We start from the raw sequence: 24,030 nt of genomic DNA on the forward strand, positions 1-24,030 counted from the left end.
GCTGTATCTTCCTTTGGTCTCTGAAAAATCCCGTGGTGGTCTCTCTTCTACCAGGTAGCTGCCAGCTTCTGTCACTCTTTCTAACTCCTGCTTTCTTTTGGCCTTTGACGCTTGGGTTGTTTTAAAAGCTAATTTGCATCAAATAGTGAAGATTATCTATTAACTTCTCTAGCAAGTTCCTGGCAGTTTTATAGTCTACTTTGTGAAAAAAAGGCCATTACTCCTTTGAAAGCTTTTATTTCAACTTCTCATTCAAATAAATAGAATGATTTTAAGTAGAGACGTAGTGGCTTCAATTCTTATGATCACACGTATTCCCATGCCATGAAAACAGTTTAAATATGAAGAGAAAGGAGAGAGAGAGAGAGAGAGAGAGAGAGAGAATAAATCAGACACTGACGGAGGAAGGGAGGCGGAGAGAGACAGATTGAGATTAAAACTTCTTAAAGGTGTAGAATAAAGTATTCAACTCTGATTATTAGAACTGAGCTCTTGTGCTGGCTGTGTCACTAACTCTCTTTGTAACTGTGACCAAGTCATTTATCTTTTATAGTCCTGTTGTCTTGTCCGAAAAAGGAGAGAATTGGCCTGTAGATCATCATTGCCCACATTGTGAGTCTGTGACTCAGGCTCATATTAAAGCAAAAATGTGAGGAATGCATCTTAGCTTCAGGTCTGCTTGAGTTCATGACTGAACAGCTCAACTACCAATAAAAAGCATCGATTTTTACGCATAATGAAAATGTATAGGTTCATTCTTTTTCTTTTTCTTTCCTGCATTTCCTGGACCTGCTGCTGTCAACGTAGTGCTTTGCATTTGGGAGACATTGATAGATATGACACTTTCATATTCACATTAAAGGAAAACAGGAACCCTGTGGTGGTGATTTCTTTTGTTCGCATAAATACAGTCATTGTGATTTACAAGAAATATTACCTTTGGATAAGAGAGAGTATTCTAAGAGAGCACAGCTTGTCATTCTATATTTCTAGGAGTTTGTGGTTATAAAGCAAGTAAGATTCAGAACTTAATCATATGCTACCTCTAATAATTTGGGGATATAAGATTATCTCCCCAACTAGATTATAAACTCTTTGAGGGAAGGGAATCTGTTTTATATACATTTTGTGTCACCCAAAGACCAAATGCAGTGCTGTGCACATAGCTCACAAGTTAACAATGCACTTCCTCTCTGATACTGTAATAGAAAGTTACGGACTCATGGCATCTTAGCCTTGTATGGTGATTTTGATGTTTCTAGTCCAACTGCCCATGCAATGTGATAGAAACTCAGTAAAGAGTAGTGCACCACCTAGCGAAGCACTCCAATGCACCGTTGGACAGCTCAAGCTGTGAGCCTTGTATTGAGCTAAAATGTGCCTCTCTATGACTCTATAGCCAGCCCTGGTGGTCTAGTGGTTATGATTCAGAGCACCGCGGCCCGGGTTCGTTTACCGGTCAGGGAACCACACCACCTGTCTGTCGGTTTTCATACTGTGATGGCTGCGTGTTGCTGTGATGCTGAAAGCTATTCCACTGGTATTTCAAATACCAGCAGCGTCCCCCATGGTGGACGGGTTTCAGCGGAGCTTCCAGACTAGGAAGAAGGACCTGGCCACCCACTTCCATAGTGCTGGAAGGTGAAAGGATGGCACAAAAAAGACCAGGCAGGGTTCTACTCTGCTGTACACAGGGTCACTAGGAGTCGGAATCCGCTCGACAGCAACTAACAACAAAATGACGATAGTTTTCACCTATAGATCCTCCTAGAGAAACAGAAAACAAGTCACCTGCTTACCTTTATTTTTTCTTGTTTATCTCCAGAGTTCCTCGTTTTTTAAGTATTTATATATGGAACTTGATGGGGTCAGAGTAAATACAGAGCAAAACATTTAAAAACGTTTTTAGTCATTGAAAAGTAATAGGATGAGATTTGTCAGATTCCTGTTTCCGTATTGAACAAGATAAGTTCAGGTGATTTATTTCAGAAATGCTCAATTAGTGCTTATTTTGTGCCAAGCACTGTTCTAAGTGCTTTATAAATATTGACAAGTTACAAAACAGTCCTATTATATGGATACTATGATTGGCACTACTTTATAGATGAGGAAACTGAAATACAGATCGTTTAGGTAACTTGCCCAAGATCTTTCAACTAGTAGGTAAAAGGCGGGATTATGAACAAAACCTTCTGGCTCCAAAATCGTATTCTCAACCACTATGCTATGGTGAGACATCTTTCATGGGTTTAAAAAAGAATGCAGGGACATTTAATTTTTTTTCTCTCTTTTGTTCTCATAAATAAGCATCCAGTTGTTTAAAGTTTCCAATTTTTCATGAGACTTTATTTACTTATTTTTAAATTAAGTTTTGTTTTTAAAGATCTGGAAAAGGTATTGTTTAAAGATCTGGAAAGGTACTGCTCTCATTTATTCTGTTTGTTTTTGCCATCTTGAAGCACTATACCTTTATTGTGATTATATAAAACTTTTTCCTATTTAATTAACTGTTGTTGCTAATATCTGGGTAAGTTTTACTCTAGTCTCTAAGGATGCTGTTACATCAGATCTGTTTTCTGTCCCTAAGGCAGTTCTTTAATTTTTTCCATCTAGGTCCTTTGCACTCTCCCATGTTGAATTTATTTAAATGTTCACTTTGGCTAAAGTCAATCCAAAAACATCAAATAAATACTGTAACTTGCTCATTTATATTTTTTCATTGTCTTTAAATTCCTAACAACCCACCTACCATGTCTAATTCCAGTTCTATGTCATTAACTGGGATCTTGGGTTTGTTGAGTGCCTAATTCACACCAGGGGTTTTCACATCTGTCATATGATTTAATCCTGTAGCAAACCGAGATGCTTTAGGTTAAATATCTTGACCAAGATTGAAATCCAGGTGTTTGTGATTCTAAAGCTCATTCTATACACTACAGAACAGTTAGCCTTTCTTCATTTTTCTGAGCCTTAGTTTCCTTATCTATGCAATGAAAATAAATGGGTTGGGAGCCTACTAAGTGATAGGCATCAGGCTAGGTCCTGCCCTGAAGTGGTTCACAGAAATAGCTGCACGACTATGATATAATGGGCTCATGGTGCAGAGTTCTGTTTGAACAGTGCTTTGAGAACCTGGTGATCCTTTCTGCTTGGTGGAGTTGAGAAGCTGGCCTTAGAGGAACGAGTGGAATTTCTCTCTTTCTAAGGAGGCACATTCCATAATTCTATATGACCTTAAAGTATATATATATATTAAAAACAAATTTAAGTGTGTGGCATCAAAACTGTAGTTTGCCAGACTATTAAAGTCCATGAGAACAGGAACCATGTCCAATACCTTGTATATAGAACTTAATACATATTTGGAGAGCGAATGAAGGAAAAAATCAGTTTTTGCAACTATACGGACCCTTACCTATACATAACTGACAATTCAAAGATTTTTTAATGATTAACTATTATGTTATGCATACTGCCACCTTTATTATTTATATAATATTCAACTCAGATAGTATTTATTGAGAACCTAGTTGTACCAGGTACTGTGCTGGGGGAGGTAATTGTAAATGTACCTACAGTTCTAGCAATGTTTAATTCAAATTAGTGTTGTTCTTGAATGCAGTCATTCACTCTAAGGCAGTTTTAACAGAAGGATGGAGATGGAAGCCATATTGTAGTGCATGCAGGAGTGATTGGGAGTGAGGTATCAGGTGGAGAATATTCCAGCAATGAAAGTTTAAGAAGCCTTCCTTGAGAGAGAGGAAGAGCTGAAGTGTAGAAATGTCACTTGACTTGATGTTTTTTGGGAGAGACAAAATTGCAGCTCAAGAGATAATGAGAAGACACCTGAGGAACGTGGTCAAGGAACGGATAAGTTCCCTCTGATATTATGGTTTGGTCTATTCATCAGTAACCTTGCGGGCCTAAACGTAAGTTTTTAAAAAATGAAGGGTATATAACATCTGGATTCCTAAAATCATGTCATTTATTCACTAAAATTATCTTTTGGAAATTTGTTTGAAATTTTGAAAATAAAATGTGAACATAAGGGGCTGTGGCTTATCCCTGTTTATACCCTCGACATCTAGTTATGTGGCCCCAAGTTAGTCCTTAATAAATGTTTGTTCGGGGAATATATTTATGAAAGAGAAATTATAGAGAACTGTTATCGATATGCATTCAATAACTGGATGTGAGCCATTTACCCTGAATGGTTTAGAGTCCTTCATTTACTTGCCTGAAGTTAATGAGCTACATTTGATCTTTCAGGATTACTTGCAACTCTAGAATTCTCAGAATCCTTATCCTTCAATGAAAGTGTCTTATTTAATTTTCGACAAACCTGATAACCCAAGTTGTGTTGTTTGAGTGATTACTAATGTGAAAGCTGCTTTGTTGCTTGACGCTTGAATGTTTTTAGTGGAACAAATGTTTAGTAGTACATGTGGCTGATAATACCATCCATATTCAGACCCAGGGAATTTAAGCTCCGTTTTATGTAGTGTGGGTTGAGGAAGTTTCTATTATGCTGAGAACCTTTATGATCTTTTGTGAAATTATACTGCTGTTTAAAATAGAACCAAGGCATTTTGGTCTCTTTCATTGATATATTGAATTATATGGCAGTCAAATTTAATCATTTAAGTCATTTAGTACTTGGTGACATAGATGATATAATGTTAACCTTAATTTCTTCATCACCCCATAAGGTGTGTGCACATGATTTTAAATTGCTGAATACAGCATAGTAACTACTGTATAGAATTTCATCAGCTTTGATGGACATTCCATTCACCTCAGTATAAATCTAAGTGCTCTCTTTAACTCAACATTTAAGCCATTACTCCTTCTCCTCCTCCTCCTTTTTTGCTTGGCCATTTAAGCGAGATTGATCTTTTGAGTGATTCTTAATCTATAGGTATCTTCTTACTTTCCATATGTGTTGTTGGTGCTTACCTTAGTGTATGGACTTCCTTGCTGGTTTGACTTCAGCATTTTTATAATTTTTTTTTATAATTTTATTTATTTATTTATTTCCCCCCCAAAGCCCCAGTAGGTAGTTGTATGTCATAGCTGCACATCCTTCTAGTTGCTGTATGTGGGATGCGGCCTCAGCACGGCCAGAGAAGCGGTGCGTCGGTGCTAGCCTGGGATCGAACCCGGGCCGCCAGCAGCGGAGCATGCGCACTTAACCGCTAAGCCACGGGGCCGGCCCTGACTTCAGCATTTTTAAATCCTCACTTTCTTTTCAGGCTCTTACTCGGATCTTGTCGTGAAACCCTCATCTGGAGAAATCTTTTTTATTTTCTTTCTCTTTGTGGTTTGCATACTCCAGATGTTGACGTAGCAAGCTTACAAATTAGTTACAGAGAGATGAGTTTTTGAAGGGGCTGGCTACCTTGCTGTAGTATTATAGGTTCACAGTTTTTTCATGATTTCTAAATCTTGGTTCAAACTTTTCACTTTGATTTGGATAATCATACTTTTTATAGAGAATTCTTATTATTGGGGAAGGGATTTTGTATGCCCAAAGGCTTTTATGCTTCCCCTCCTTCAGCTGGTTGCCAGATTTCTGGGCCACGTGTTCTCTTGAACGGGTGATTTTAAACCCAATGTGTCAAGCATTTTCTAACTTATTTGCCAGATGTGCGTGAAAAGATATATTCAAAAAATTACCCGGTCAGATGTGGTGTTTGAAAAGATGTTGCTAAGACTGATGTGGAAGAGCGTACTGCCTATGTTTTCTTCTAGAAGTTTCACAGTTTCAGGTCTTACATTCAAGTCTTTAATCCATTTGGAGTTAATTTTTGTGTATGGTGTAAGGTAAGGGTCTACACCTGAAATTTTTACAATGTTATAAACCAATGTTACTGCAATAAACAAAAAATTAAAAAAAAAAAATTATAAGCAATTCAGGGATCCTCTGGCTTCCATGGATAGGCAGTAATGAGCTTTCGTGTTATAATTACAGGAATCTGGGAAGAAAATTGAGAAACTGGAGATTTTTAAATTAGCGTCCATGATTCTATTATTATGACATCTGAGGACTTTAAATATTGAAAAACTCAATACCACTATTTGGTGACATGTCAAGAATTGAGATTTGTGACAGATTTTGTTTTGAAATTAAACTTTAACATTGCTCCTTAATATTATCTACTACATAGGGTATTGGAATGATTGAATGAGATAATGAATATAAAACGCTTAACACACTGGCACAGAATAGAGCTCGATAAATGTTAACAATTATTAACATCTAGGAATAGCACTTGTTTAATAACAAAGATACTTCTTTAGAATACATCATAATATGTACTCAGCAAAGCAAATGTATCCTCCTCATTCTGTTTTAGTGGTTCTTTTGTGAACCCTAAACTCATTCTTGAAATTTTTACTCAATAAAATTCCCAGTATCCCAACTGATCAGAAATTGATATAGAGAATATATATATTTTTTGGTGAGGAAGATTGGTCCTGAGCTAACATCTGTTGCCAATCCTCCTCTTTTTGCTTGAGGAAGATTGTCACTGAGCTAACATCTGTGCCCATCTTCCTCTACTTTATATACGGGACACCGCTGCAGCATGGCTTGATGAGTGGTGCTTAGGTCCACACCTGGGATCTGGACCTGTGAACCTCAGGCCGCCGAAATGGAGTTCATAAACTGAACCACTAGGCCACCGGGCACGCCCCTAGACACTATTTTTTATGGAAAATTTTGTATGTGTGTTTATCCTGACCAGAGGATAGCAGGAGAAATGGGCTTTCATAGGTAGAAACAGGAAAAGAGAAGCCAAAACCAAACATTTGGCTAACAGGAGAAATGTGCCAGATCATGTTTTGGCTAGCAACAGATTGTGGCCAGGAGGGTCACATGGTTATAAGCAGGGATGCTGGGTCTAGTTCTAAAAGGTTTTAGAAATTAAAGAGGATCAAGTAGAGTGTGGTAGAAAAGCAGAGTCTAAAGTCTGGACAACCTACAGTAGAGAGGCAGTTGGGACAAAACCATGTGTGCAAAGAAGGTGGTGTTCCCTGAAACTGAAAGACAGAGAGGCACAGGGGTCCATAAATTCTTATAATCTCAGAGACAAGAGAGTGCCTTTCCCCAGGGATTCAAAGCTACAAAGAGTGCCCTTCTGGTTTTCAGTAGTGTGAAATGCCTCCATAGCCAGGAATTAAGCTCCAACGTGGATATGAGTTGTCAATGAAGGAAACTAGATGAATCAGGACAATTGGGTTAAACTTTTGGGAATCTGCCTACCCATTCTGATCACAGATTGCCAAGATATCAGGTATGATGAAATTGAATCATGAGCTCTCCATGTGTACACTAACAATTTCAGGTATTTTAGCCAAGTAGATGAACCTTTCTGGGCCTCCGTTCAAGGTTGAGGTAATCAATAGGTTACTTTGTTCCTCACTGGCTTTGATGACTCTGTTGTGAGTACATTTAGAGTAATTTGGAGTATTTTCATATTTGATGTGGACTTGATTTTCTACACCGTCCTTTTTAAAATCTGAAATCAGGATTTAAATTACACACCTTACAGAAGTAGGCACATAAGTTCTTTTCCCATTTATTGAGGCAAACCAAAGTTGAAATTGATAGAGTTCACAGAATTATTCTTATTTGAAGATGAGTATTACATTGCAGTATTACATTTTTTCTTTCCAGCTCCCCTCTACTTTGAGGGTTTTGTAATCTTTCCTTTGAGACTTGTTGAGATTGACCTTGAGAGATTCTATCTGGGCCAGGAAGATGACTTTATAGTGACTGTATTATAGTAACACACTCTTCTTTAACGTGAGCGAGGGCATTGACTAGTTGTCCAAAATTCAATTAAAAGATGTTAAAAAGCCAGCTTATTTTACATTTCCTCTAAATTTGTTTATAAAGAAAGGCATATAATTTCCATTACAGCATAAATCACTCTGAAATATCAATAGAAAAATGGAATTCTTATTTTAGAGGCCTTTAAGGAAGGATACTCTCAGGCCTGTGTGAAGATTGGGAAATGTAGAACTTAAGATTCTGTCCTGTCTATGCTCTCAACTCTTCACTCCTAACTCTTTACTAAAGAAGCCAGCTTTTCAATTAACTCTAGGAAATTGGTGTATATATATATGAATGTGAAATAATGCCTCTAGCAGCAGTAACTTCAGACACAAAGGGTAGAATTCTTGTTTACACTTGCCTGGAAAATTCATTTTCCCAAAAAACTCCCTTCAAGTCTACTAGAAGTTTTGGCATTGATATATTAAACTCCTTGGTCCTTGAAATCAGGGTACATTTGGTCCTCTCCCAACCTTTTCAGCCACAAAGCTTTTTTCCCTATCCTTTCACTTGTTTTATAAGTGCTCCTAATAAGGAATGGGGGATTTGTATTGAGATTGAAAATCTGAATTTATTGGCTATAATACCAATGATGAATTCAGGTAAGGAAGCGCTCACTAGAGGGCATCAGGTAAGGATGCCTACTAGATACAGTAGATGAATCCCTTTACACCATTAAATCACTTAGATGCTGCTTTAGTTTACCTCTCTGACAAGTAGTCATCCTTATGTGACTCACAAGTTTGACTAGAGTTACTTGGGCTGTTTATAAGTATTTAAAGGATAAATAAATATTTAGTGATAGCTTTTGATTCTTGTTTTACAATTTGTGTGTGTCTGTGTGTGTGTGTGTGTTGGTGAAGTGAATCTTTAACCAAATCTTATCAGTGAGTAAATTGGCCCTGAAAATTCAATTGAATTTAGTTCAATATGCACTTTGGGAGGAACACGTACACTTTCAAACCACTGCGGTGCTGGTTAAAGTCCTGTAGCAGGAATTTACAGGATGCCATTATAGCTAAAAAGTGACTATCTAATTTTAACTCCTGGCATGAGCTTGTTCTGTAACCAAATCTAACTGAAAACAATCCTTGTTGAAATTTCAACTACATTTTAAAAGGAATTTCCATTATAGAGATTATGATTAAAAGTATTTGAGTCGGTTCAGAAAATAGGAATATAGTTATATGTTCTTAGTGACTGGGGTCATTGATAAGTGGGTAGTTAGTAAAATGCAATTTTCAGTTTGTTTCTCTACCCACTTTTCATGTCTGCCTGACTTGAATCACGGCCTGTCCTGGCCTCACAGAGCCCATGAACTGGAGAGAAACACTCTGACCTTCATCTCCTTCCCTTTCATCTTTTGTTCTTCCAGAGGACTATGTTGGATACATAAACTTGGCTCTGATTGTGTGTTGTGGGCTCCTTAAATAAAACAATTTTCCAAGGGCAGATCATTGTTACCATACTACATTTATGGACACTGAGTTTCTACTCCACTTAAAATCTTTGAGAGAGGCTCCTATTTCTATAACAAATATACACTCTTTGAGTCACTTTCAAGGTCCTTCAGAAACTACCCACACATTATTTCTCCTCTGCAGTATGAACCTGCCCTCCTAGCCAGCCCACATCTGCTCACCGTCTTACAGATAACTGGCGCCTAATCTTCTCTTCTTGCCCTCACTCATAGTATTCCTCTTTCCAGGAATGCTCTCTGCCCCTCCGCTCCCACCTAGGTCCTTCTCATTCTTCAAGGCCTAGCTCCACTTTCTCCTCTTTGAAAACTCTCTTGACTATTCCAGGCCTGAGTGACATTCTCTTCTCAGAACTCTCATCGCGTTTGTTGTTAATGTTACTAACTTTTGCTCTTAATTGTCTCCCTTGTTTGCTTTTATTTCATATGATATTGTTCTTGCCTCCCCAACTCAGTAGAGGCTTCTTGAGTGCAGAGGCAGTGTTTTAAAGTCTTCTGATTCCCCAGAAGCATGTGACACAACTCTGTGCATATAGTTGGTATACAATAAATGTTTGTTGATATTTTCCCACATGAACATTTTTAAAGGCCTCGTTTGCTTGAATTTAAGGGAATGATAAATATTTGTTAAATGGATAAAATGAACGATGGATATTTTTGTTTGTTTCTTTTCGCCCCCTCCCATCCCCATTCATGGCCAACCAATGGAATGTATGGTTCTCAGGACAGGGATTTTATCTTTTCACCTTTGCATCCCCAGCACCTACATCAGTGCCTAGGTCATGTTAGATGCCCATGTTAGATGCCATTATAGCCAGGTAAATATTTGTTGAATGAATCTTCAGCAAAATCACCCTGCATGTGTTAAATGCAATCAGTCTTGTGATTCGTTTTGTATTTCACTCATCTCAAATGCTTGAGCATTATAGGACTTGCATTGCCAAATATGTTAAGTTCCCATTGTCTTCAAGTTTAAATCCAGTTTTTGGTGAATGAAAATCTTTTAATGGCACTGGAACTTCTGTTCCATGCACATAAGCAAACAATTAACTGGTGTTGTTTAATAACAACTGTGTTTAGAATCTAGGTTTTAAGTTGTTTTTATATTAAATTGAATTAGTTTAAAATATTTAAATGGCATTTATTAGCAAGTTCTCATAAATTCGTACATTATTTAACAAGAGACACACCTGGGCCGGCCCCGTGGCTTAGCGGTTAAGTGCACGTGCTCGCTACTGGCGGCCCGGGTTAGGATCCCGGGCGCGCACCCACACACCGCTTCTCCAGCCATGCTGAGGCGGCATCCCACATATAGCAACTAGAAGGATGTGCAACTATGACATACAACTATCTACTGGGGCTTTGGGGAAAAAAAAGAAGGAGGATTGGCAATAGATGTTAGCTCAGAGCCAGTCTTCCTCAGCAAAAAGAGGAGGATTGGCATGGATGTTAGCTCAGGGCTGATCTTCCTCACAAAATAAAAAAGGGGGGGGGGACACACCTTTAAAAAAAAAGATGAACTCCTTTGACAAACAAAAGCAGTCACACACCTTGGTTGCTAAATCTGTGTTCAAAAGAGACACCGTAGCACCTGTTTTTTTTTCTTTCTATGACCATATGTATGAACTGAGGTGGGTCTTTTAATTGCTTTTTGAAATGGATTAACTTGACTTACCTGCTTTTTGTAAAAGGTATATTAAATTTATTACCCTGGGATAATTGTCAAAAAAAAATACAAGGAAGCTTTAAAAATAAACTTAATGGAAAGGTTCTGCACATAGGCAAAATATCCTTATTTTTACAGCCTTTTTTTCTTTGGACATAAAACTCAGTTTTCCGTAGAATGCCTGTGAAATCATGGTTTCCATCTGCACTGCTGAACACCTCTCATGTGCCTTAAAGAATGTGTATTGGTGGACCACTAACCAAAACATGGGAGGGAAATAGAACTTGAAGCAACTTCGAAAACTTGAAAGCTTTTAAACCTTGTCAGCCTGCCAATATCAGCAGCGTGTGGCAGGTGTGTCATATATTCGTAGAGCCAAAATAAATGGCCACAAGAAATTCCGAGGGAATACAGATGTAAGGAAAGCTTAAACTGAAAAGAAATAAATAAAACATTGTTTTCATTGTTTATTCAGGAGGTTGATAAATGCATTTAAAGAATTGCCTCTTCAGGTATTGCTTTAGGTGCCAAATAATATCTTTGTGATCTTCTGACCAGGCGTTGGCAGTGTTTTTATGTTGTGTGCTGCCTTGTGGAGGGGAGGCAAAAGAAAGGAGGAGTGAATCCTTAGAAGCACGTAATGATGAATCTAGTATGTACGTAATTTTAAAATAAAAAAGTTTATATTTTATATTTATATTTTCTTCATATTATGTACATTAATTAAAAGTCAAGATTAACTTTTTTTCAAGGAAGAATACTTAGGGAATGTTTCTTCCTGTGGCTCAAAGTGAAACCTCCTCCACCTCCACTCCCAGTTCAGTTTCATCACAGTGACTGCTGGGCAAAAACATTCCAAAAATTAACATACTCTGCAAAGATATAGACAGAAGTCATTGAATGTCCCATATTTTTACTCTAAATCTGGGATAAAATCTTGCAGCTGTCAAATGAGCGGGAATAGACCATTCATTATGAAAACTGAATGTTCTATATATCAATAATCCCAGGTATTAACAATCCAATTTGAAAGCTAGAATTGTGAGAAAATACTCAACTTTCCAGGTCCAGTAGATTCGAAACTGCAGAGGTGGCCAAAGCTCAGCCAGCCCAGAGGGTGCTCAACTGACAAAACTCCTTGCTAGCGTCATACAAAAGAAGGGTTGATGTTAAATTACCATTTATTCTTTGACCTTTCAAAATAGGAAACCTGGGGAAGGCTATAACGTTCTAACTTCTGATGTAAAAATAGAGCCAGCAAAAAACTAAGACATGATCCCTACCCTCAAGGAATTTATAGTCTATTAAGGGAGAAAAGTTAAGGGCCTATAATCAAGAAGAATGTGATACATGTCATAAAAGAGACACAGTATTGTGACGTGGTCAAGAGGGTGGGCTCTAGACCCAGACTGCCTAGGTTTCATCTATGACTTTATCACCTATTAGCTACATGCAGTTGTGCAAGTTAAATTACTTTACCTTTCTCCACCTCTGTTTCTCTGTCTGTAAAATGGGAACAATAGTACCCTTTCTGAGAGGAATCTGGAGAGCAGTAAGACTTGGTGTAATTCTAAGACATTTCTTTTGGTGACTCGTTTCTATGCAATAGTGTTTGAGTGTGTGTTTAAGAGTGTTTTTAACTTATAGTGCTTGGTGTACCATTCACAGCAAATTAGAGGCCTGTGTTGAAGTCAGAATATCTAGTGTCTGCTTCCAGCCCCTCATAAACTCTCATAAACATTTCACTTCTCTATGCCTTAGGTTTCTTCTCTATTTAACTGAGAATAGGAAGTTCCACAGCAGCAGGGATCTTAGTCTTGTTCAACAGCTAGAACAGTGCCCGGCACATAGTAGATGCTGGATAAACGTCGGTGCAGCACAACTTAGGGATATTATGAAGACGGTGATACAACCAGCATGAAAGTAATTTTGAGAAGGAATCATAAGTACTACACAAAAATGAGTGGCTTTCCTTGTTTAAGATTCCCAAGAGAGATAAGAGATAAGAAATGATGTCTACCGAATTTGGAGTCAGAGGATCTTGCCTTGAGTCACAGCTCTACCACTTAAGGCTTTGTACCTTCAGATAAGTAATTTAACCTCTTTGAGCTTCATTTCATTCATCAGTATTTTTGGGTTATCACCCATGCTTTAGAATATGTTTTAGAGCTCCGAAGATCAATGAAATAAAAGCACTTGTGAACTACAAATAGTATACAAGTACAAATGTACAATGAAATGGTAACTTTTCATGTTCTACATTAGAGAACTATAAATCAAAAAAAGAAAAATTGGATTCCTATTACTCATATCTAAGGTAGTGACGATAAAGCTGTATTGTCCCCCAAACAGAGTTGATCTTCTTTAAAACACAGAGGAAAATGGATCCCCTCCCTGTCTTTTACACACAGATGAGCAGAGCTGCATGAGGGAACTTCTCTCCATCGTCACACCAACTCCCTTTCGTTGTTGCGCCTAGCTTCTACGCCAGCTCCAAAAATAGTTCCAGTCTGAAGGAAGACATGCGCTGGCCAGGACTGTTTTAAGGAATTGGCCAGCGTCCCATCAGAGGTTACAGGCCGATTTAAAAAAAAATAAGAAAATTCCTTCTCTCATTCCCCTTATCTTACATAAAATGCATGGCCAGAGTCCAATTCCTGTTTGCATTTTTCATTTGTGAAAGTTCAAAATTCAAATTTATTATTTATTATCTGTTTCTATGCTTAATGGATCTCTGCAGAAAAATCTTTCTCCAGACCCTCATTGTTTATGTTCTGAGGAAATAATATATATATTCCTTTTTGGTTATTTTTCTTTCAAATGTGTTCAGACAGCCTGTATAATTTAGTTGTAGCATTAAATTTGAATATATCTTTAAATGTAAACTTACAAACTCAAAGAAAGTACTCTTTTAGAGTACTTTCCATAATACACTAAGTCAATTACAGTATGGAAACTCATTTACTCTTGAAATTCGACTTAGCAACATTACTTAGAAGAATTTTTGCCTAAGGAGAACCTAAGAAAGATTGGGGTAGTTAATTCCATCACTCATGAGGCTTTTTGTTGTTGTTGTTATGTCTCTTTAGACTTTTAAAAAATATAATAGCTTTATTGATATATAATTCACATGCTATCCAATTCACCCATTTAAAGTGTATAATTTGAGGCCGGCCCGGAGGCACAGCGGTTGAGTGTGCGGGTTCCGCTGCCACAGCCCGGGGTTTGCAGGTTCCGCTCCTGGGCGTGCACTGACACACCGCTTGTTAGGCCATGCTGTGGAGGCGTCCCATATAAAGTAGAGGAACATGGGCATAGGTGTTAGCCCAGGGCCAATCTTCCTCAAGAAAAAAGGGGAGGATTGGCATTGGATGTTAGCTCAGGGCTAGTCCTTTTCACATACACACAAAATATATATATATATAAAATGTATAATTTAGTGAATGGGTTTTAGTATATTCAAAAAATTGTGCAACCATCACCACTATCTAATCCAAGAATATTTTTATCACCCCCAAAGGAGACCCCATACCCATTAAGCAGTTATTCTGCTGTCTCCCCTCCCCCAGAGCCTTGTAACCACTAATATGCTTTTTGACTCTATGGATTTGCCTACACTGGATATTTAATATAAATGGAACCATACAATATGTGGCCTTTGTGACTGGCTTCTTCCACTTAGTATAATGTTTCCGAGGTTCATTCATGTTGTACCATGTATCAGTACTTCATTCCTTTTAATGGTGGAATAATATGCCATTTTGTGGATATATCACATTTTGTGTATCCATTCATCTGTTCATGGACCCTTGGGTTGTTTCTGCCTCTTGGCTATCATGAATAGTGCTGCTATGAATATGAGTGCACAAATATCTCCTCTAGACCCTGCTTTCAATTCTTCTGGGTATATACCTAGGTGTAAAAGTGCTAGGTTATAAGGTAACTGTTTAACATTTTGAGGAAATGTCAGACTGTTTTCCACAGCAGCTGCACTATTTTACATTCTCACCAGCAATGCATGATGGTTCCAATTTCTCCAATTTTTTCCTCTTTTTTATCATAGCCATCCTAATGGGTGTGACATGGTATTGCATTGTGGTTTTCATTTTCATTTCCCCTATCCGGCTATTTTTTTTTAATATTTTAAATATTTTTCTAGAGGTCATTTGCCTGACAAACTTAACCTTCCCTCTAGAACATGATCCTGCATGGAACATATTGCAAAAGGGCTCTCAAACCAGTAAGAGCAGTCATAGACCTTCTGCATGAAAGCCCTGCACTTTGCCCCTTAGGCCCCTTAGTCAGTGAGTAACTAACTCTTATTCAACATCATGATTGACTATTATGTTTTCCAGAAGGGAACTGGACAATCCACTATGACAGATGTTGTGGCAGGAAGAGAAGTGACAGTGGAAGTGACAATTAGCAATCTGCCACTGAAGGAGGAGAATTATAATACTTCCCAGGACATTTATGACCCCAAGTCTTCAACCAGAAGCCAAATTTTGTTCAGTATTTTTTAAGAAGGCAAAACTACGTATAATACGTTTTAGAAAGATTTCCGTGAAGAATGACTCAGAGAAACACATGTTTTGCTCTTGAATGGATAAGCATGTGTGAATTTTCTAGATGCTTAATTTCCCAATGGTATCTGAAAAATTAGGTGACATTGAGTTTTATCTTGAATGCCAAAAGGACAAACAGAAAATTCAGATTCTGTAAAATTATTGAAGATATTGTTTAAAAAAATAAATGAAGTGTTTTCAAGAACTTTAATTCTACTTTTTTGATGAAGTTAACAGTTAGTTGATTTGTCTGATACTCAGAGCTTACGTTTGCTTTAGAAAATCCCTTTTATTTCGGTATGTGTTCATGGCAATAATGCCAGTACATTAACCTTTCATCTGTCTTCTCAGCTGAGTTCCTAGAAATTGTTGCTGGTTGACACTGGGTTAAACTGCAAACCTTAAAGCTGCACAATATTTAATGTATGATTGAGCAGTGCTTTCTGTCTCACTTATTTGTATACGCTGAAACCTCCTTCTGAGTTGTTCTAATATCCCTTCATAGAGACTGAAGCACGTTTTACATTTCCATCCCCTATCCTACTTCATTGGCAGTGGGTCCCCAGCTAGTTATATCATGACTTTTTTATGTGAACATCAACAATTACATTTCAAATACGCACACAGAGTTACCTCTTGGAGCAACTTACATTTTCTTAGCAATTTCTGTATTCTGGATTTTGAGAGCAGAAACTCAAGCCTTCAATCAGATCATAGAAAGCTAGTTTAAAGACAGGTCTTTGGTAGCCTCTAAAAACTGGAGACATGCAGGTGGATCATGACTGCATAAGGGACTGTCATGTCAAGCTCTGGCATTTTCTGTGCAGTAGACCCCAAAATGAATTTCTGCCCCTAAACAGATCAAATGAAGCAATCTTTTTTTTGAGTTGGGTTGTTGCCCACTCTTGTATTGCAACAGTAAATCTAAGCTTTTGCTTCCTTTTACTATGCACAGTCCTACACTGGGAAATGCCCTTTTTATTGACAATGACTGACTGTACGACGTTGCACTGTCAGTATCTAGATGCTTCCTGTTGTAAATAGGATATGCTTACTTCTTTTCCGAATCTCGAGTTTAAAAAGAAAGCACTGTATTATAGTAGCTAATTTTATTTTTTTCTTGCAGGTTTCTGAAAAGTGCCTTTTCTGAAAACTCTGCCGCTTGGATTCCACTCTAGAGCTGTCTCTTTATAAACCCCTCTCCCTGCCACCGCCAGCCCCCTGAAACCTGGAGTGATTGTAGTTCACTCTCAGCAACTCCCTTCATTTTTTTTTTTGATTCTCAGTTTTATAGTCATTTTCCCTCCTCCTGATTTTGCAGCAACAAACAAACAAACAAACAAACAAAAAAACAACTTTACAGTTGTACCATCCTTACCAATCTCGACCTTTAAAGCCAAGAAATAGGGAGAACAACTTTTCTCCCCTTGATCTGAGACCTTTCCACAAACTGAAGGGCAGCCAGCAGCATATGCTTTTTGCGAGAATAATTGAAAACCAACTGGAGAACACAGAATTCTTTTGAATCTCTGCCAGTTATTTGAAGTAACTTCGACAGAGGAACAAAATAAAACACTCAATATTTTAACCTTTATGGTTGCCTTCTTAAAGGAGTTGGTCTCTAATTTGATTTTTAGTTATTCTGATACAATTTTTATTTTATGATTGGCTTTTTGTTTGACTAGACCAATATTGACTTAAATTTAAAACCTAAGTGCGAACAACGAAACATTTCACGAAAGCAACCTGTTATCTCTTCACATTTAGCTTGAATTCGTTTTTAACCTTTTAACAACAGCGGTAATATTGTCCTAGAGAGGGTGCACTTGATTTTAACTTTGCTTTCACTATGACGGCTGTCAACGTTACCTTGGTTCGTGATACCAAGTGGCTGACTTTAGAAGTCTGTAGAGAATTTCAGAGAGGAACCTGCTCTCGAGCTGATGCAGACTGCAAGTTTGCCCATCCGCCAAGAGTTTGCCATGTGGAAAATGGTCGTGTGGTGGCTTGTTTTGATTCTTTAAAGGTGAGCCTCATCTAAACGCACATAACGTTTAATTTAAATTTGTTGATTTCTGTTTTTTGAAATATGATGTACTTTGAAATTAGTGAAGTTAATAATAACATGAAAGCAGTAAGTTTTGTTTGTTTGTTTTTTAAGACAGGATGTAGACTTTGTGTTTGTAGAACTAAGCCAGACTAAAGCTTACCCCATCAAAGCCCACTGATCAAGATAGATAGACTTAAAGAAAAAAGTTCAAGAATTTTTGTAGCAGTGAGAAATTGCAGCCTTGCCAAACTTTACGTCTTTGTGTATGGTTTACATTTTGAATACAGTGATCATAATCCTCATAGAACCTAGAGAAGCCCTTTACCGAATTATAACTTATTAACTGTTATCAAAATACTCTTGACAGGGACCAGTGAGCTTTCAGAGAATGAATAAAGAGTATGACATGAAAATCTCACCATCCAAGAGGAAAATGATGGCATTTTAAAGTTTCTTAGTTGAAGTATATTTTGAACCTTTACCTTAAACATATTGCTACAAAACTAAGTTCACTTAATTTTCTTCCTGAACTGCTGATTGAAAACAATCTCAGTTTTGTGAGTACATTTTATAAGGAAAGTCCTATTGCCAAGGTCATCAAACCCAAATATTAGGTACTACAATATAAACAAAAGGGGAGGGCAGATGAGATATTATGTAGAATAGAACATATATGATTGCAGAACAAGAAAATGCACTGATTGTCATGTTTTATTCATAGTTATCCTTAAATTAAGGATATAGATGTACAAATTAAAGCATGAAGTAAAAAAATGATAGTAGATTCCAGGTTTAATTAATAAGATTTGCTACGAGACATTCGAGATTTTTTTTCAAAATATGTCAAAATGAATTAATCTTAATACGAACCTTTTCAATTTCTTGATATTGTTTTGTTCTCATCATGACCAATTTTACTTCATTAACATTTTTATTTATGGCTGCATTGTCTAATAGGCATGTATTCCTTCATGTGATCATTTCTTCAGAAAAACATTTTATCAAGTGGTATCCTACTTAAGTAGTTACTTTTACTAATTTTGTGTTACTAGTTTTTGTTGCACACCATTCCAGTTCAAGAAGGGAAACTATCATAAAGATAATGGTAATTCCTTCCATTGAAAATGTCGGAATTGCTCTTATTTGCAGCAGATATTATGACTTAAAGGGGTTATTTTGTTTTCTTCATTTCAGTATCATTCAAGTTTCATCTACAAGTATTCTGTGTATTATTTAAACCTACTGCTGCAGGACTGGGCAGTGCTGTGAAGTGGAAAAGAGCACTGAGCTAGTTGGGGAAAACAAGGAGATGTCTTTCATCCAGTCCATATAGAGGGTCCAGCACTGCACTAGGAACTTTCCATATGTTGTTTCAGAAGATCTGGGGTACAGTCCCAGCCCCACTACTGTATCTGACCAGTGGCTACTTAATCTGACAAAGCTTGAGTTACTTTATCTCTAATAGATGGATGATTCTTCTCTACCTAACTTCCACGATTATTGTGAAGATTCCAATGAGATAACATAAATGAAAAACCATGTATCACTATAAAAGTGAATTAAATGAAAGATTATTTTCTTACTATTAACTAAGATGTTTGTTTTAGAAGTTCTTCAAAATGGTTCTATTTAGTTAGGGTTTATTATTTAAAACTACAAACGAATGTTCCAAATGGACATGCCCAAATCCAGTTGCCATGAGTCTGATATTAGTTCTTCAAGCTAATTATTACTGTTTTATGGTTTACTTTTTGACATAGAGTTCCTTGCAGGCTTTGTAAATTCTATCTTTCCAGGCATCTGGTAGAAGGAGATGTGTGATCGTCCTAATCATTGGTATGCTTTGATCAGTTCTCCCATTTAAAGGCAAAAGAGTGCCATAAAGGAAACATTTTGAAGAAAAGTAATACGGAAAGCGATTGTTAACAAAATGCATAAATGCATACTGCACTACCACTTTAAAGCTTGGAAAATGTTTAATTCAGAGACTACATGGATAATGGCCAATGAATATTAATAAGCCACTTAATTATTTAAATACACTGTCTACTCACTGCATCCAGTGCTTTTAAAATAATTTTTGCATTACATTAATGTCTTGATGACCAGTCACATAGGACAAAGACGATTTACATAATCCCTACATTCTCAAATTTTAATGAAAAATTTAATATTTGAAATATACAAAGACTTTCAAACAGTTAATTAATTTGCCATTTAGATAGCACATTCATCACAGTTCCATGTCTGCACAAAAGCTTTGTCGTTCTTTTCTGTTATATTATTCCTAATCCCTGATATGCATGAAAGCTATAGTAAGTTGAGGGTAATTGACCTATGTTGATTGTACTACTATTATAACTATAATACACAAATAACATCCCTCAATAATTATTACAGCATTTGCTACCCCCCTCGAGTTTGTATAATTGAAACACCTTTGAAATGCGTCTGTGCACCATTTCTTCCATGAGTCGTTAAATAACTGAAGCAATAATCTGATGAGTTTTGGGCTGCTGCTTTTGTTTTTCGGTTTTTGTTTTTGTAAGGTTTCCATTAGCACTAGGTACTCTACCAGATGATGATGGTTCTTTGCCTTCATAATAGGCACAATAGATACAATGTTCTATCTCACCTCATAATGAGGGGATGCTATGAAAATAAGGAGGTCAAGCTTGATGACTAATTGTGTATTGTGCTGAAGTGCTGTGCCCATCACTCCATGAATGTTGAGTGTTCAGTGATGAAGTTTGTACCATTTTCAGATTGAGATCTAGACAGTACAGCCCATAGATTAATTTCCAGCTACATAAAAGATTCACATGTCATGTTTATATGCAGCTGTTTTTTTTCTCAATTGTCTAGTCTGGTTGGCACAATTTATTTCAAAATTTCTCTCCAAAGTATTGCTTAACCCATTCTGTGCCAATTTCTTGATATTACAGTTTGCCAGTGATCTAGGTTGGTACTTTTAGTTAAGGTCCCTTAGATTTTAACAAAAGATCATCATTAAAAATTCCAACCTAGAATCTTTGTGATTGTTTCCATAGCCAAGATTGTTATGTTCACGTATTCTGCTTCAACAATGTCATGTCTTGAACCTTCCCCTCTATACTCGAAGCAGTGTGATATCAGACACATGTTATCCAGGAAGAATATAAATGCTGTCATTATTTTTCATTATGACAGATCAACACCCATCCCATCTGCCTACCTCACTCACCACTTGGGGTAGTTTTGTAATAAAAATTTCTTGGCAAAGGACTTAGCAACAGGCATAGTCAGAGGACGGTCATGTCAACCCAATATATATTTTAGGAATGTACATTCTTAAAAGATGGAAACTGGGTGAGGAACACACATAAACTGGCCCTACACTATTTCTTGAAACATCACATATGATCACAAGCATAATAATATTTTGACAAGTAAAGCCTGTTGTGTGCCAGGCATATGTATGTGAATCTATTCTTGTAGGTCAAATTGTCCTGAGGTACCAGTATATTCTGTACTAGTATCACTAGTCACAGTAGTTTTCACTAGTTTAAAATTTGAGTATTTTTGGCTGAATATTTATCCCATCCCTACTTGCTAAGGGAAAACTTAGCAGGAGCATAAGACTCCGAGCAACATATTCCCAAGGGTTTCTGGATTATGCAAGATTTAGAACCATTTATGAGCTCCATGAGAGAGGTCTACCTGCACTATAAAGACACATGGGCAGCATCTGTCATCCTGAGATTCAAGGAAAATAACATGTTACTTAAGGATATCTATCTTCTATGATACTGACCTTAAAAGGGAAGTATCTTTGGCTAAAGTCAATGCTGTTTTGGGCATTTCAAAAACCTCTTTTGAAAGAAAAATGAAATTACAATTAGTACCTAATCAAATACATATTTATAGCTGAACTTCACTTTTTAAACTTTTTATTTTGACATAATTTTAGACTTACAGAAAAGTTGCAAAAATAGTACAGAGAGTTCCTGCCTACCCTTCACTCAGCTTCCTGTAATGTCAACAACTTACATACCATACATAGCACAGTTATCTAAACCAGGAAATTAACTCTAGTACACTACTATTGAGTAAACTAGAGATCTTATTTGAATTTCACCAATTTTCCCCCTCATGTCCTTTCTCTGTTCCAGGATCCAATCCAGGATCCCACATTGTATTCACTTGTAATGTCCCCTCAGTCTCCTGCAATCTGTGACAGTTCCTCAGTCTTTCCTTATCTTTCATGACCTTGACATTTTGGATGAGTACTGGTCAGTTATTTTGTAGAATGCCTCTCAATTTGGGTTTGTTGAATGCTTTCTCATGATTTGATTGAGGTCATACATTTTTTGCAAGAAAATCACAGAAATGATGTGCATCATATCTGAGAGTACACGATGTTGGTGTATCTTATCACTCATGTTAACCTTAATCACTTGATTAAGATGGTGTCTGCTGGGTTTCTCTGCTGTAAAGTGATCAGTTTTCCTTTTGTGAAAATTGATAAATACCTTCCTTTATTTATTATCTCCTACAACATACCATTGATCGTAAGGGGCATCCCAGTATCCAAGATGTCAAAATGTGAACAAGTGTCCATCTTAGAAGTGATGGCTGATGCACTTCTGTACTTATGGTCAATCAAGAAGGGTAGGGAGGGGAAAATAGACCCAGGGCATGACAGAGAAAGTAATAGCAACAGGCCTCCACAAAGAACACAGGAGAATGGAAAGCCCAAGAAGTTTTGTGATATACATGTCCCTGTCACATGCTCCTGTGGGATGGCCCCTGTGCTGGAGTCAGTGCCTCTGGCTACCTCTAACTTATTCTCTGCCTCGGGAAACAGATTTTCTATCTTTGTTTTCACAATGGATAACATTTCCCTTCAATTTTAAAAGTTATGCATCTTTATGAAGGGAAAGGAAAATACAAGAAATTTTAAAATCTTACACAAGAAGATAAGAATAAAAATTAAATGTAACAAAATGTAAATAAAATGTAATAAAATGGCATCCTCACTATCCAGTACCACTGCTAACATTTCTACACGTTTCCTTTCAGGCTTTCTTTCTTTTACATAATTGTATAAATGCTGCATAAACCTTGCCTTAACTCCTGCCTCCTCGTAGACCTCACTCCCTCACTCATCCCTCTTGCTGATCCTGGATAGCCAACCTCTCCGTCCATTTATTCTTCCTGTCAGCTTCATATTTTTCCCAGGGTATTAAAAAAAAATCTAGATACTGCCTGATCTCCTCCCATTCATAGACTTTTTTAAAATGTCAGTTATTGTGGCTGTTTTTCCGATCAGAAAATAAAAACATACTCTTTCTAGAAAACTGTAATCTAGAGACAAAGATTAAAAAAAAAAAAACCTGTAATTCCATTACCCAATGAATATCTTCACATGTTGGTGTATATCCCTTCAAAATTTTCTTTAATGACAACGGTTTCTTTAAAATAAAAGGTTTCATTTGTTCCATGGAATTCCAAACGTTTTCCATACTGGTGAAGGAATAATATTTTAGAAATGTGTTTGCCTTAAAAATACACCATTTTTCAAATAATACGCAACCATCAGAAATGGTTTGTGAGAACTATGCAACAATAATAATAAACTCTGCCATCTGTTGACTGCCTACTGTATTCCAGACACTTCACACATGCCCACTCTAATCCTTACAACAACCCTGTGTAGGCTTTACCATTGGATGGGCCACGTTTCACCAGCTGTGGGGTCTCGGATAAGTACCCTGCTTCCCTGTTCCTACGTTTCCTCACTTGTGAAAACAAAGATGCTCCCAGCCCCTAGCTCTGGAGTTACTGAGCATTCAAATGAGATGACCCACGGAAGGTGCTTGGAGCAGGGCTCGGGTCATCATCGGCACTCCAGAAATGTCCTTTTGCCAAATAAATTCCGGGTGCCCTGAAAATTTAAACATGAAGAATAAAATGAAGCCATGACGGTACTAGAAGAAAATGCAAGTGAACACTTTTATAATCCTGGGTGGGGAAGACATTCTAAGCCTTCTGTCAAAGGCAGAAACAATAAAAGCAAAGAATTATTAGAATGACTACACAATAAAAGTACTTTCTGAATGGCAGAAAACACCACAAAGTTAGAAGACAAGCCAGAATTTGGGCGGGGAAATTGTAACTAATTTGACAGACAAAAAGCTCTTTAATATACTGCAAGCTTTACAAATTAAAAATACACTGAAAGGTATTTTCCTAGAAAAATAGGCAAAGGATACAAACAGCAGAGCCAGACGGTCCGACGTGACCAGTTTATCCGTGGGGACATTTCGATGAGCCCCGTTGACACAGCTGCTCTGATGCTGCGGCTGTGTGTCAGCTGTCCCGGTCGGCACAGCGCGTTCCCTGCCCTCCCTCTCCCCCAACCTCCAGTCCAGAGGACTTGCACTGTCGACCTTA

At 37.3% G+C, this 24,030-nt stretch overlaps 1 protein-coding gene across 4 annotated transcripts in view; it reads left to right on the forward strand.

Annotated features, from left to right (window-relative positions):
• Window positions 1-24,030, forward strand: part of MBNL3 (muscleblind like splicing regulator 3) — a 118,220-nt gene that overhangs the window by 32,476 nt on the left and 61,714 nt on the right. For all 4 annotated transcript variants that reach the window (XM_087426439.1, XM_014792776.2, XM_004437270.3 and 1 more), the window contains exon 2: window positions 16,672-17,571. In XM_087426439.1, coding sequence (XP_087282565.1) covers window positions 17,395-17,571 — 177 coding nt within the window. In that variant the 5' untranslated portion in view covers window positions 16,672-17,394. The remainder of the gene's footprint in view (window positions 1-16,671; window positions 17,572-24,030) is intronic.

The sequence above is a fragment of the Ceratotherium simum genome, chromosome X (genome assembly GCF_057802395.1).
Source record: "Ceratotherium simum simum isolate JZ-2026a chromosome X, ASM5780239v1, whole genome shotgun sequence".
NCBI lineage: Eukaryota > Metazoa > Chordata > Mammalia > Perissodactyla > Rhinocerotidae > Ceratotherium > Ceratotherium simum.